Source organism: Protomyctophum parallelum, assembly GCF_964188405.1.
Source record: "Protomyctophum parallelum genome assembly, chromosome: 18".
Lineage (NCBI taxonomy): Eukaryota > Metazoa > Chordata > Actinopteri > Myctophiformes > Myctophidae > Protomyctophum > Protomyctophum parallelum.
Window position 1 is genome coordinate 19,639,792 of NC_139716.1, and position 16,246 is coordinate 19,656,037.

The 16,246-nt window shown below is 40.4% G+C and overlaps 1 protein-coding gene across 4 annotated transcripts; it reads left to right on the forward strand.

Moving 5' to 3' along the window:
* Positions 1–1,498: 1,498 nt before the first annotated feature.
* On the forward strand, positions 1,499–11,156 carry LOC310875211 (transmembrane protein 272). Of its 4 annotated transcripts, none has more exons than XM_083788364.1 (5): positions 1,499–1,587; positions 4,445–4,534; positions 4,631–4,681; positions 6,743–6,949; positions 9,900–11,156. In XM_083788364.1, the coding sequence occupies exons 2-5, from the start codon at positions 4,462–4,464 to the stop codon at positions 10,103–10,105; spliced, it is 537 nt and encodes a 178-aa protein (XP_083644490.1). In that variant the 5' UTR covers positions 1,499–1,587; positions 4,445–4,461; the 3' UTR covers positions 10,106–11,156. The 4 variants fall into 4 exon arrangements, with proteins under 4 accessions (XP_083644490.1, XP_083644492.1, XP_083644491.1 ...); XM_083788365.1 differs by lacking the exon at positions 1,499–1,587 and adding an exon at positions 1,890–1,988; XM_083788366.1 differs by lacking the exon at positions 4,631–4,681.
* Positions 11,157–16,246: the final 5,090 nt, after the last annotated feature.

Here is a 16,246-nt window from a genome sequence, read left to right on the forward strand (position 1 = left end):
ATGTTGGCTTAATTGTGGTGGACATTTCTTGTCATCATAATCTTTTTGCCACAGACATACAAAATGAGTGGACAATATTACCAGAAACACAAATAGATATCCCTGAATAACAGGCCTGTAAGTCTGAGAGTGTTACGGGTCCATTTGGTTTCATTTGAACACTCAGAGTTAAGGGGGTCTTTGCAAATAAAACATTTGAGAACCACTTGTACTACCGGTAGTTGGACTCCTATGCCATAGTGTCATAATAATTACCATACATATTCTGAAGAAAACCTGGAGATTGAAATTCAGTATAGGGTGTTACAGTATGATCAAAATAATGGTGTGTAAAACAGAGAATCAAATATTTGCCATGTCCAAGTCTTTGCCATGGACACATTTGTCCGTGTAGGGACATGTTGGTGACCCCTGTACAGATGGCATGTAACTTTGATGCTTAAAACTAAAACATATAATGTGAAGGATATAACCACCATTTGAAAATCTGATATCTTCACTTACAAAATGATTCCCCCATATCGACATTATTGTACACCGTATTTATTACGCACAAATTAAAAAAACTGTTTCAGTACACCATTATTGGCCAGTGTTAATCTAAGCATTAACAAAATTGTTACATATAATTAAAAAATAAACATTGTGGGACAATTTGACATATACACACAATGTGTGTATACCTTCTATATCAAATCAGACTATATCACTAGTATATAACTCAAATAAGTCAGAAAGTTACTCTAAGCTAAGCTAACTGCTGGCTAGACAATGCCTTTAATGAGCTCAGGAGCTTATTTACCAAAAAACAACAGCAGATATTGAAACTGCTGCCGACGTTTGTTTTCCCTCCACATTGTTGTTGTTATTGGTGTAAGTTAAGTGTGTAGGGTAGACTACCTACAAAGCACTTCCTTTGTAACAAATGTGTGAATAAAAAGTATTTTGTTTTGTATTTTTTTAATTTATGGTCTGATTAATTTTGTAACTGGAATTGCTTTTTTCTTTAATTTTCACACTAATCACGATAAAGGCTATACATAACAATTACAATCATTATTTGAGCATCCACACTGACAGTCTATCAACAATGAACTGTATGTAGTCTGTCAACAATGAATATGACTTAATATACAGTAGCCTATGTATATCAACAATTAATATAGCCTATTTGTAAATGTGTACAGAACAGTCCAACAATGAACATTGACAGCTACAGCATTCACAGAAAGCTCCCAGTGTTAATGTTTTACACATACAAGTCTAGTTTTTTTATTGATGAATACTTTATTAATTAACAGTTTGCAAATAGTATAGCCTACAGTGGTACCTATTTACAATGAATGTTAAAAAAGGATAACACAAAAGTAGTGGGGACTGGGGACTTGTTTCCATATTAGTATAAAACCAATTCCATCCAGGCTATTCATTAGCCCGGAAACATATGTCACGAGCGTCATGAACCATGGCTAGCTATTCATAGAAATACATGTTCCTTGCAGGAAACATGCGCGCTGCATGGTCTTTTGTTTGGCAAGGTGCGGCTGTCAGTTCAGTAGGCTATATCAGCCAGTGTGTCCAAGTAAGGTAAGTGTGAGATTATATTAACAATACAAGTGGCTACTACGACAAACAATGAATACTTTTATTCTGGGCGCATGTGCTTAAATTAAGGTCCACCCAAAATGTCTCCATGTGTGTGTGCGCCGCCGGCCCGGTACCGTCGCTTGCCTTCTAAGTACAGTAGGCTATATCATGAGCTATGCGTTTGATTTGAATTGAATGTCGCTCCCTTTGAGTTGAGTTGAACAGACAGACGCACATTTGGATAACACAGCACAGGTGTAGTCAGTTTGACCGTGACAGATAAACCATAGTGTCCTCATTTGTTTATGGTGAGTGTTATAATCTGATCGCCCATGGGCATGGCTGTGTACCTTAACCACCGTCCACTAGACCAGGATACAGTTGAATTTGCTCTTTTTCAGGTAAATGTCATGTTTACTTTTTTACATTTATGCGAGTTTTTGGTAGCATATCGTGTTGTTTGAATCTATTCTACCCCTTTGTTGTAGCTAGGCTATACTTTTAGATCGTTTAAGAAGTTAAGTAGCCTAGAGTAGACTACTCGAGTTAAAAGTAAACATTGGAACAGCTTGGATCTGCTTAACGTGGGGGGAACGCTAGACCAACTGTCTGAATACTTTTCCCACCAGAATAAGCCATGTGGGTGGAGGTGGATTGCTACTCTGAATTTACTTGGTCAGACTGGTTTTTGGTTGCAGTCCAACTCCAACCTCATGGTTCGTGTGTGACAGGCAGCAGATAGACTCATGTGATGTGATGATGTGAGTGAATGTGATTAGTGTTAATTATTTTGGTATGTGACTTTAGTATAGGCCCACTGTGGTTGCATAACGGCTGATCCTTGTCTGTCTCTGCACAAAGTGCACATCAAGGTAAAATATGAATAAATAAGACATAAAGAACAGAGACTATAGGCTCAGTATGCTGAATTGTGTTTTAGGAACAAAACCACTAGCCTTCATGGAATGAAATATAATATAACAAATAAGTGAAACTGATTTTTGGCATTCCTTTTGAGGTCATGTGAGATCTGCTATTTTCAAAGGATTTAATGGATTTAGCCTATATACATTTGAGTCAAATTTGAATACCGTAGCCTACTACGTTTACTTGTAACTATTTCTACAATCGGTACGGTATTTTAAAAGAAAATATGATGAGTACTTATTGATGGACATGCAGCTCTCTCCACCATTGTCAAAACGGGGAACATCTTTAGGAAAAATAATGTTCCATATCCTTCAGTAGAGATTCAGAGACTTGCTGGCCCAACACATTACTGACAACAACAATGTTGTTTTATCCTTTAATTTGACACTCATCTGTGTTATGATACAATTCATTATGTCAAATATTATGTGGCATCTCTGTCCATTTAATCATCAAGCTATAGTTATCAAAGTGGAGTCTATTTGAATGTTTCAATCACTTTGAAGTGATCAGTGGGGCACTGGGCATGGATACCATGGATTTAGCAGCTATGTCACTAACCCTATCAATGTTTTTAGGAAAATATACTGCCTTCTGTCAGCTATTTCCCCTGAATAAAATGATAGCTTGACTTCTGACAGAACTTGTACATTTACAATCAGCATAATGCATGAATAAATTGGTTTTAACTAAGACATGGAATGGCCCATGTCCCTGGAACACTGAAAGTCTCCTCTATCCATTCAGCATAGGTTTCAAACATTTTGTTCATAAAATGGTTCCTTGGACATTTCTAGTAGTGTATGTCACATTTATGCCAGTACTGAGTAGCTCAAGCTACACCCCCATTTTTTTTGCAATAATGCAGTGCTCATACTGTATGTCAAGGTATGAAATGCAAATATACAGTAAACACATTCCCATGTAGGCCTAGACTATTTCTATATCCTCATCATCATAACCTTTATTTAAACTCTGAGTACAATTCATGTAGGAACACCTATACATCAATTATGTCACACCACTTCTAAAAATAACATCACACATTCCTGTATTTCAAAGCTTATTATTTGAACACAACCTGTAAGTCTGCATGCCTTTTATGGCATTGACAGGGCAGCAACCCATGCGAGTCAACATGAATAGGCATGCACATCTTATGTAGGCACTGTTGGCCATTGGTAGCTACAACTGAGGGACCCATGTTGGATTTTCTCTAGAGCAAAAGCAAGACAAATTTAAGAAATGTTTTTTGAATGAGGCCCAATGTCTTCCACGAGTAGCCTGAACATTTATTTTTCTAAGAAGCACTACAGCGTTCTTCTCTCTGCACTTACTCTACTTACATGTGACTATTTATATTTACCCTAGTGTAGTTTGTTGACTAGCTGGTTCTTACGGGTTCATGCCATTTTACTCTGATCTGGCACATCGCTCTGGATATGAGCGTCTGCTAAAGAAATAAAGCATGTTGTATCTCCAAAGGTAGTTCAAGGTTCCAAATTAAAGTGCTATTGCTTTTCTGCACAATTGTTAGGTTCCTTGCGGTTATACTTTAATATGGCTATATAGAAAGAGAAATGATGTCATACCATTGAACGTAATAGCTGAAAACCTCACAAGATGGCGCCACCTGGCCATTGAACTCAATTGAAATGAACGGTTCCTCAAGCTATATATAGTATTTTATGATTTCTAAATGGAATGATTCCTGAATTCCAAATATTGTCACATCGGGCCAATTACTGAGTAGATGCGTGACTGTGGGTTTGCATGCATTTCATTAAACTTCTATGGTCAAATCCAAGAATATTATGTTGAAGTAGAAAATGTGACCTTACTTTTATTGCAAAGCATTAACACTAAACCTAGTTATTGTATAATTGTCATAGTTTGTTACAGCATACTGTTACTGTGTCTTCTGTAGGCTAGAGTCATCGATTGATGTTTACAATGTCAAACAGAAGTCTGCTACATCACATCCAACATCCTCCTCAACCTCCAGCGTCCATACTTGGTGAGAAGCATATTAAAGCTGAAAATGTCTTAAATTATCCATGACAAAGCTGGTTGCAAAGTAAAGATTTGTTATGCGTGTTCCATTTTTCCATAGGATGTTGCAAAGTGACGTGCTGTGTCATTCCCATTGCTCAGCTCGCAATAGGTGAGTAGAGCAGCCATGCCCAAACTATTGCAGCTGGAGACCCAGAGGCCAGAAGCAAAACTCACAAGAATACATTCTGAATTAATCACTTCTAGGTTCCCAAGTCATGAAATGCATTGTGAGATTTGCTATTTTCACTCATTTTGAAAATGTAGGGAAAACATTTTAATTTGAATTATTTAAGAGCATTTTTCTCTGAATCTCTTTTGAAACATAACATAAAAAATAACAAGAATTGCTGACAATAAATGTATTACCTGCTGCTGCCTTATATCCCATGGTTGAGAGGTCGGCTAGAGGCAAAATGTGTTTGGTTGGCTAGAGACGAGGCAGCCAATCAGGATGATAGGTTGTCAGTACAGCCAATGAAAAACATAGGTCTCAACTACAAGCAAGTGGGCGTGAAAGCGACGCAGACAGTGTTTCCACACTTGAGCAGACGGGCGTGGCCGTTTTTAGCTGTCTGCCGGCGTCTCTTCCGGGTTTTTAGCAAGGAAGCTCTGAGAAGGAAGGGAAGTGGTGAGGTCACGTGACTGGGCTGCGCCATGACACTTTCATGGACACTTTCATGGGAGCCAAACTCACACAGGAAGTGCATGAATACATGGCAGTGAATGGAGCCAGCTGGACCAGCTCATAACAAACATTATTCATGAACAAATGAGACCTTTTGTAAAGTAATTACTTCTGGAAAATAACAGAAGACATATCACAGGTTGTTTTCTAATCACTTACTTTTCGATGTGCACAGTATATAATTTTATCTGAGGATCTAAACAGCAGCAGGCATCGTTTCTGGCTACGAAGTATCGCGATATTTGGCTGCCAGACAGGAAACGGTGGGAAGTCTCGCGATACTTGGTGCGTTCAGAAATGTACTTTGTACTTTATGGTATCTCTATTTTTATAGCGATACCATACCTCTATAAAAATTACACAGTGTACACATCGAATAACAACACAGCAGACAATAATGTGTTACATGTCTTCTGTTATTTTCCAGAAGTGATTACTTTACAAAAGGTCTCAATTGTTCATAAATAATGTTTGTTCATGAGCTGGTCACTGAGCTCTCATTAGCTAAATTCCAATACCGCAACTTTCACACTCGCTCACTCTCCTCGCGTCCTCCACTCGCTCCTCGGCTCCGCCCCCAGCGAGGAGGAGAGGAGGAAAAGAGGATTCTATGCGAGGACAGAGTGGTGGTCGAATTTTCCTCTGGAATCGGAATGTACTACGCTGTCATTTCAAAGCGACGGCACATTCCGCGATCACTAATGACGTGTATCAATTCAATTCAATTCAAAGGGCTTTATTGGCATGGGAAAACATACGTTGCCAAAGCAAAAGTGGTGTCACACAGCTGGATCACTGGAACTCCGTCCGAACAGAGCCGTACAGTCTACAGAATAGACTGTAGGGGGGGGTGCACAGTATCGGGTTTCATCAGTGTTTTCTGTGCCACATGTGGAGGAGGCGGACTTATGTCACTGGAGAAGGAAAAAAAACATGTACACGTGATGCGGAAATCCGCTGCGAGGAGACAAAATACCCCACCTGATGTACACTCGCTCTATGCGGTCTCGGAGAGCCCACTCGGCTCCTCCACTCTCCTCCTCGATGGAGCACTTTAACAAATGGAACGTTAACCATTTCCGGGTCACGCTGGAATGACCCCGAGTGACCGAGTGGGAGTGAGCGAGTGGCCGAGATTTTGGGTATTGGAATTTAGCTATTGACTTCAGTGCATTCTGCCAAACTTCCGGGTAGTTTGGCTCCCATTAATGTGTCATGGCACAGCCCAGTCACGTGACCACTTCAGACTTCACTTCCTTCTCAGAGCTTCCTTGGTTTTTAGACAGCTGGTGGATGGAAAAGAAGCTCCACCCATGCGGCTGAATGCCTCAACGGCCAGATTCCCGGAAACGCCATAAATATGTCATAGATAACTGACGTCATAGACTGGTGAAATGAATTCTGAGATCCACTTTTAGCGGCCAATGGCCATGCTTAGGTCTGAGGTAGAGCCTCCCTATAGACTCACCCTTATCCCTCCTACAGGTGCAGTGTACCTGGGTGAATGCCCCAGGCAGCCCTACATCCCCATCTACTTGGTGGTGGTGGGATGTTTCGGCCTGCTGCTGTCTGTGCTCTCCTGCTTGCCGTGCACCCGGGAGCCCACGGACGGTACTGTCAGCCCCCTCAGCCGATTCTGCACTACTTGGAATTCCCTGACCTCTCTTTTCCTCTTCTGCTGGTTCATCACCGGTGAGTTTGAGAACCTGTTTTTTTAAATATATATATATATATATATAACTTTTATCCCACTATTTTGTAACCCAGTTTTCACCCAGTGTCAATTATCTAATGTAATCCTGGGCGCTACAATTCCTCTGCCAACCTGGGGGGGTAGCGGACTGACCTCATGCCTCCTTCTATGCATGAGGAGTCCAAGCTGCTTCTTTTCACCTGACGGGGGGAATTTTCCCTGGCCGGACGTAGCGTGTGGAGGGAACACGCTACGGGAAAGGACCAGTTCCTTTCCCCTCCATCAGGCGCCCCAGCTGGTCAGGGCGAGACACCAGGATTACTGCATGTTTTTGTGAGGGTACCTACCCTAGGGGACACGGGAAGAACATGCAAACTCCACACAGAAAGGCCCTTTCGCCAACCCCACCTCGGGTATGGGCACTGATGACACGGAGGAGGGAACATGCCCCCAGCACCCACACAGTCCCCAGCGGGAATCGAACCCAGGACCTTCTAGCTGTGAGGCGACGGCACTACCGACTGCGCCAAGGCAGAAAATCAACGCTTGGCCAATCACAGAGACCCACGAGCATTGTCTGAACTGGGCAGAACGGGATCGACTCCAGTTAGAGCCACAACTTGGTTGAACCTGGCTGTAACCTACTGTAGCCTACCATAACGTTATTGAACATAATCTGAATGAAAGATGCTATTGTATAAATGTATATATGACGCTAAAATTGACGTGACATAAAGGCATTACTACCTAATTTTTCAATCCACTATAGGCTACTTGTCCATGATGCGCGTTGCCTACAAACCTAAACCTAGTAACTCTATCATGTCAGGGGTATGTCGAGAGAGTGCTATAGGGTACACGGTATAATTAGGCATTTTTTATCATCCTAATATTAACATGACATGAAATGAAAGCAGTCATTGCGGAACGATCTGATTTACCAAATTTGGAGCTCATCTCTCTCTCTCTCTCTCGTAATGACAGCACAGGAAGACGCATGCAGCCTCTGTGCGCACCTGTGCGTAATGTGACTATATCGTTAGATTGGAAGACAATACAGTCTTGGCTGACCACACCAATTGAAAGTATAGTTCCCAAGGATTATGGTGATTTTTTCATTTTAAAAATCGCTTAAGAAATGAGCGAGATATGCCTAAAGTAAAATGTCAGTGGTCTTGGCTATTTTTATTTATTTGTGTGCGTTCCGGGCCGACGGGCACAACGGCACAATAGATTTTCATTAATTTTTCAGATCATTGTCAATTTGTCATGTCATTGCAGTGCAAACCATTAAATATAGCCTATATTAACTTCATAGGCTATTGTACAATATGTGACATATTTCTTTCACCCGGTATTATTGAGGTGAGTTGATCAAAATAGTATTGCCTATAATGCTTGACTTGTAGCCTAGGCTATACAGTATATAATGCCAGCACAGTCATTCCTTGACTTGATAGGCTTTCTCAAATAGACTACTAATAATAATGCGACGATACCAGAAGTCCATTAACGTAATCAAAGCGATGCAATGACAACTAAAAGACAGTAAAACTAATCACTTATACTGATTTCCTCGTTGCAGTGATTGAACTGCCAACTCAACCCGATTGTCTTGGACGTGTGGGTCACGTTTAAAAACAAAAACACAAAGATCATATGCTAGAGAATAACAAAAGAACAAGCTGGTTTCTTTTAATTTCTTTTTTTATTTGTCTTCTCTGTTCTGTTGCCTCGGGAGGTGGGCGGGCCCCTCGTTTTTTGCTAACAGTCTTCGTTGTTATTGGCTTTTGGCGGGGCTGCAGCTGGCTGCTTTTGGTCCACTCCGACAGGCTGTTTGTTGATTGGCTGATTCTCAGTGCAGGCATTCTCTGTGCCACCGAAAATCCAGGACCGCGATTGGCCGCCCAAGCTCGACAAAGAAGTTACAGCAGGAGCCACCATGCCCCTAGAACCTGGTTTAATAGAAAATATAAACAGATATATATGACATCCTAAAACGGGTGCATTCCTCCTCGTGTGTTTTCTTCTCACCCGCCGCCATTCTCTACACCAATTTAAAGTTGCTCAAAGAACTACATTTTTCTCAAATGTACCGGGAGCTCAGCTCTTGACTTGCGAGGGTCCCAGTGCTCTCTGCTGAATTACATGTGTCACCTCTTGCACATTTTCAAAGTACTTGTGTTTTGATGGAAACATAGTATGGTTGCCTTTGACTTCCAACACTTATACAACCGGGCACCCTCTAATACTATCCCATTACTGTATCACTAATATCACCATCTTTATTTCATTTGTTTACTTATGTATTATGTGTGTGAGGTGGGGGTGAGTTTACATGGGATCATTTGCAATAAAGTTTGACCTATTGTTGTGACACAAGAAGCATTTTCTTTTTCTTTTTTTGAAAACTGACTGCATTTTTAAGTTCAGTGAGTGGGACTACTCAGGCAGAGCACTTTTGGTGCAGGCAGAGCATTCTGGTGGAGCAAATCTCTTTTCAGTGCCCTGAATGACAATGCCCAATTGTCATTATTGTCAGTGAATCATTCTAGTTCACAAAAAGTGTTCCACCAAACTGCTCACTATCTCTGCCAGCCAGTTGGATAGAGGTGATGTTTTCACCCCATTCCGTTTGTTTGTTAGCAAAATTACATGACAAGGCTTTTTTTTTCTTGTTAACTTGGTGGGAGTGTTTAACAGTTTAACACCATTAAAATTATTAATGTTTGTGTTGAAAATGTCACAATCAAGGGCAAAATTATGTAACTACTCATCTAAGGTGGAATATAACATAATTATATAACATGATAGTGTTGGTGGACGTATGCAATCTTTCTAGTTCATTATATAAAGATAAAACAACTATGAAAGAAATACAATGCCATTCTATTTCTTTCCTTTTCACGTTTTTTCTCAGGTTTCTTTCTTTTTCACGTTTTTTCTCAGGTAACGTGTGGATCTACTCCATCTATGCGCCCAACTACAATAAGACGTCAGCGTTGGATCAATATTGTAACAAGACGCTCTACCTGTTTGCTTTCTGGACCACTACTCTGTTCTACATCATACTGGCTCTCTTTGTGTCAGTTGGCTGCTGTTTCCTAGTTTGCTCCTTTCTCCTTGGCCGAGCTGACCCTGATGATGATATCTAAGAAGATATCCGACCAAACAAATGGAGGGTTCAGGACCGATATTAGGTTTACACCATTCGATTTCTATGGAAGTAAAGGACTCTGGGGTTTTGTCTTATGCCCGATGGCATGGGTAGGGCTTTAGTGCTCATATATGATTATAGGACGACTTCACCCATCTTCATATTATTGGTCCGGCTCCTCACTAATGCTTTTTTCAATTACATTTTATTAAAGTGTCAACCTCATCTTCAGTGTCAAATCACAAGTTGTCTCAAGACGCTTTACATGTAGAACAGAGATCCCACCCTGAGCAAGCAATTTTGCGACAGTGGTAACATAAACATAAAGGCCAGTCCATGCCATTTCAACTACTAAGATGGCACCATATCTGTCTACTGGCTCTGTGTCTCATTGTGCCCTGCTTCCATTCCTGCCTCCATCATGATAATTTCATACATTTTAATTGTCTTAAAATTGATGCAATAAGTTCTATTTCAATGTGTTCAGTCCTGGAAGAGAAAGGCTGTAGTTTCCAATAACTAGGAATCCCCACCGATGTCCTCTTCTCAGAAAGAAGCCAGTGAGGAGTCGGACCAATTATACGAAGGTCGGGTTGAAAATAGGTCAGGTGCTCCCTTTAAATGAGTATACTGTAATGGGGCTTTAAAGAAAAAGATTGGGCTCCACAGACACCTGGGGTGTCTAGGAAATAATGCTCCTCCCACCCTGCCAAGCACTTACATTTTGTTTGACTTGGTCCCACAGACTTTATTGCGTTGCAAGTTGCAACGCAATAAAGTCATGAGAATACTATGGATACATCGGATGGCCACATGAAATGTATTTAATTCAAATTATTTATACAAGCCAGGCTACTGGAAACTGTTTACTAAGACGATACAGTCTACAATAAATATTCTATTATGTTCCATACCTCTATGTTGTGTCTTACGTCTTCAAATGCTGTGTTCAACAGCTCTGACAGATGCATCCCCATGTTGGCTTTAGTAACAAATGTCAACCACTGATTTGCAGTGAAGATACATTGTTTATGAACTGCAATGGAAAACTACTGTATCTGATCCCAAAACAGATAAACCCTTCACCCAATTTCCTGTTGTGTGTAGGGAGCAGCAGGGACTCTAGGGGCTGCTATTGGGGCTTATATAGACTCACCCTCTATAGTAGAGTATTTATTAAAGTGTGTGATTACAATTTCAAAATCATACAATTTATACTCTCTTTCAGACAATACGGGCTGGGCTGGCAAATGTTGAGCAAGGAGAATGCAGGAACATTCAATGGAGAAACATAATTATATCATCATGCCACTTACTCCCATCTTCCACTGTGTAAATCACTCTGGATTAAAGCATCTGTAATTGTAATTTGCCCTTCACTCACTCACCCTTCAAATAATTATTCACCGGATGCTTGCCAGACAGGCCAATACCGTACTTCCGGGTTATACAATGTACTGTAACTACAGTGGGGCAAGTTTTGTGGTGACATTGTTCAAATGTCTGAATGTTGCTGTTAAACCTATTGCTGACATTTGGTTTAAATTCATGTGTTGTTTCTATTACACTATTAGGCAGTGCAACAAGCTGTAACTAGCCTAACTATGCTTATATAGCCTTCAAAACCATGAATGATGTGATTATAAATGAATGTATATCTTATTTGGCCTACTCCCCTTATAGGCTTGCTCACTGATACAACAGGAAGTGCAACATGCTGTACGGTGTACGCGCAGGCGGGGTGAGTAATATGAGCATGTTGGGTTGAGGAAGAAGAAGATATGTATTCATTTCACTTTGAAAGTGTAACACACACAGTGTCACTGTGACAGTGACGCAGTCTTTTCTGTGGCCCATCTATGGGGTAAATACTTTTTGGGACAAATAATTGTTACAGTAACCCCGGTTTGGCCACCAGGTAAAAAATATTGTCAAAGCATACTGTCATCTCTCGGGTCATATCATGATGCTGATGGTGCTACTTCTACCAGGGGAATAAAGGAGAAAAAACTCAGGTATATGCTAAAATCCTACCTGCATCAAGGGCAACAAATCATACTGTGTACTGTAGCCTAAGTTTGGAATAGAAGTGCAATGTGCTTCAACAAAATCACCTGTGGCTGTTCTGAACAAAAGTCAAGTCAAATTGAACTAAGGCGAGATGGAAAGAGGAAGTGTAGGCCTAATCAAAGAGGAAGAAGTGCAAGTGCATTTCGTTGAGTGTGTGTGTGAGGTCTGTGTACTACTTGGTGGTGGTGGAAGAAACGCAATGTTGAGAGAGCGAGACAGATGGGGAAAATTTGAGTCAGGGGCCCCGGGTGAAAAAAGAAAGAAGGCAAAGAAGAAGGAACATTTCAAGGCCTCGCCGAGAGGTTCATTTGATAAATTAATCACAAAAAGCAGCCAACTTCCGGCCATCCCTGCATCCTCAAATCCTCACAGTCGCACAGGGCCTCGTACATCTCCCAGACGGCTCACTCTAGAAGACAGGTTAGTAAAAAGATGGGGGATGAGAGAGATTTTTGTCTGATGTTAACAGATATATAGGCCTAGTTGTTTGTTGTCTAACTTTATTGTTTTTAGAGTGTTGCATGAATCTCAAGTCTTTAACTTAGCCACGTTCCAGTTTCCAGACAGCCACTTGACTTAGAATGATTTTTAAAACCATATTTTTATAGTTCTAGTGCCTGCATGAACGGCCCTTTAAAAGGGGGCTGTATAAAGGTTTTTATGATATTATTCTACAGGCTTCTGTCTCTCCTCCAAGAACAGTCGTGGTTGTCACAGTACGCAAGTAGGTTAGAAACGCAAACTAAAACATTTACCATGAAATGAACTCTACTGGTGTTGTTTACTTTGCAGTAAAGTAAAGATGTGCTATCTGTCTCCCCTTAGCATGGTTAATTGTGTACTGCAATGCCCATATGGCAATTGGTGAGTAAAGATTTATTCTACTTTACAATTTATTTCCATTTAATATTTCCATGTAATTTGATTTCATTGTATTCACACTGTCGTATTATGCTAATTATTATCGGTGGTTATAGTTAATTATCCCCTTTTGGAAATGTATACCGGTATTAATAATAATAAGGTACTATAAATGCGTAAAATCTGTGTGCGTCTGTCAGTGTTCATATCTGTGCTTTGTGTATCTCGAGAACGGTCCAAAGATGTATCAACCTCGAACTCAGCAGACCAACAGTCACAGATGCTCAGGCGCTGAAGCATTTCCTTCAAAGAGTAACAGTTAATTCACATTAAGAAGAGCATGCTATTGTTGTGACACATGCACGCACGCACGCATGCACACACACACACACACACACACACACACACACACACAACACGTGTCTCAGACACTCAGTGCTTGAATACAACAACAACATCATCCGCCGCCACTTGAGGTGACAGGATAAGGACCTATATGGCCGCCATGCACCATATAGGTCAATGAGACACATGTTTTCTAGCAAAAATAAATGCTTTCATATTTGAAACTGCAATATTTGCTTTAACAGCCCTACGGGTCAGTTTGTGAAAATTGATGCGCCGCAGTCTCGCCCCCTACCAGGGCCCAGGAAATGATTCCCTGTTCATTTTCCTCAGACATTTCAAAACGTATTTATTTAAATACCTTTTAAGCCTTGTACAAAGCCAACTCGAGTTGTGACAAATCATGACAACAAACAAAAGAATTCGGGCCCAACAAATAATTAGAAAGAGGAACACTTTTTTGTTGTTTTTCTTCTTTATAATTTTATTTTATTTTAAACATTGTATCATGGTTAAAAGATAATAACATAAGTTGACAAATTTATTCATGAAGACGTATATAATTTTTTTATTGGATGATGTACAGTACGATGACAAGAGCGCCCCTCACCTCATTTCTTTAAGTCATTATGGAATAGACTTTGCTGCCATATGACGTATAATTCCCGAAAGCCTTTATAATTTGCGTTTTCTGCTAAACAGATAATTTTTGCTGCTGCTACACTTCTACAGATTTGTCGTCTCCAGGGTGGTAGCGAGTGTTTTATCTCTATATTTGATCTAGTTTTATTAAAATAATTTCCGAATTGAATACATGATGAGATACTCGTTTATTCAGCCTGTCGGTCCCGCAGGTGCCGTGTACTTGAACGAATGCCCCCGGCAGCCCTTCATACCCGTCTACTTGATGTTGTTGGGAGGTTTTCTCCTGTTGGACACTCTGCTCCTCTGCTCGCCATATGACCTCAGCCTGTTCGGCGATGTCTGCCATGGTTTGATCCTTGTCTTCCTTGTCTTCTGCTTGATATCCGGTGAGTTTGTAAGCCTGCGTTCTCCATAGACAAGGAACATTCTGTGGATGAATAGTTGATTATATTGACCATGCACACCGCAGCCATCTTGCCATATAAGTTAATGGCAGGGTGGTAACTAGGTGCAATTTCCCATTGATCCCCATATCCAAACAGAAAAGTCCTATCTGATTGTATTAAACAATGTCAAACTCACCAACATTGCAGCTGTAAGAAAAGCATGAATTATCTGCAAAGTGTTGCCGTTTGGATGTGCTTGTTAGATATCACTCAACTGCCCTGCATACCACCTGTTTTGAATTTGCACATAATGCAGGAGGCAGCAGGACGTTGCATTACTGAAAAGGAGCGCTTCCAAACTGATGGCAAGATGGCCGCGGTCTGCAAATGATCAATTGCAATTGCATACACCTTCGAAAATGTATCATAATATAGACAATTTCCATTGTAAAATTGTTTTTCCTAATTTTCTCTATAGGTAACGTGTCCATCTACTCCATCTATCGGCCCAGTTTCAATCCAGTAGCATCAGCCTTGTATTGTAACAAGGCCCTCTACCTGTTTGCGTTCTGCACCACCACCATGGTCAACATCCTAGTCGTTTTCACCCTGTTAAGTGTCGTCTGGTGCGCTTACACGAAGGAACCGATTTTGGATAAGATACTTTATGGTTATTAAAACCAGCAGGGGACGTAATGCTTTATCACAGACTGGGCAAGTCATTGTTATGCAACAAAACAGGTGCAATTGTTGGAGTCCATGGCCTAAGAATCACTTTTAGCATTATGTACTGTAGCAGTGGTTTCCCACCAGTGGTCCTTGAGGGGGTTCCAGGTGGTCTCCAGCTAGATGGGGAGTTGGTAACCAAATGGACTCTTATAGATCTTTAACTCTTGAGAGCGTAAAATGACACCAAATGGACCCGTACGGTTCCATTTTATGCTCTCAAGAGTTATGTAATGAATAATAATAATAATAATAATAATGAATGTTAAACATCTGCATTACTTAATTTACAAGAAGTCTACACAATTAGAGAATGTATTGTGTGTCACCGCTAACTTTTCTTTCGTTTTGGGTCTGAGAGGCAAAATTTCATCAAATTGTGGTCCGTGGCTCAAATGCTGAATAAATAATGGGCCTTGATATGAAAATGGTTGAAAACCACTGCTCTATGAGTACTTAGTTTATTGTGAAATATGATCTACTGGACAACAACATGACGCTGATAACACTTAGTCATACTTCTCTCTTTATCTTTTTGTCATCAGTTTCCTCCCCCAAAAGCAATTGGTTTCAAAATATGATATGGTTCATTAGCCAACAGCATATAGTTTGCAAAAACAGACCATATAGGGGTCTGGCCCCATAGAGGCATTAGACTATCATGCTTAGTTTGCATTTATTTGATAGACTGACTGATCATCTGACTGATGTCCTTTCACTACTTTATACACTTTCTTTTTAGATATCAATAATAAAATATCGTACAGTCAAGAGTCAATAAAACACAGGACACAATAATATATTCAATACAATATTTACTATGAGCCCATAGAAAAGAGAATACAGTTACCAATGCATGATATAGTTTGTGTAAAGAAAGATATTAGGTTACAATTAGTCTCTTGAGCCAGACAACTATTTCACAATCACTGAATGCTATATAGTCTGTAACTACGTATTGTCTGTGTAGGTGGAAGAATTAAAAAATTGTGTGTGAGCCAACAGTTTGGCTGGAGAAACTAGGTCATTGAATATTAAATGTGTCTTCATAGAAGTGAGGATCAATACATAATGAAAAAATAATGTAAGCATGGTGCGGTCCTGCT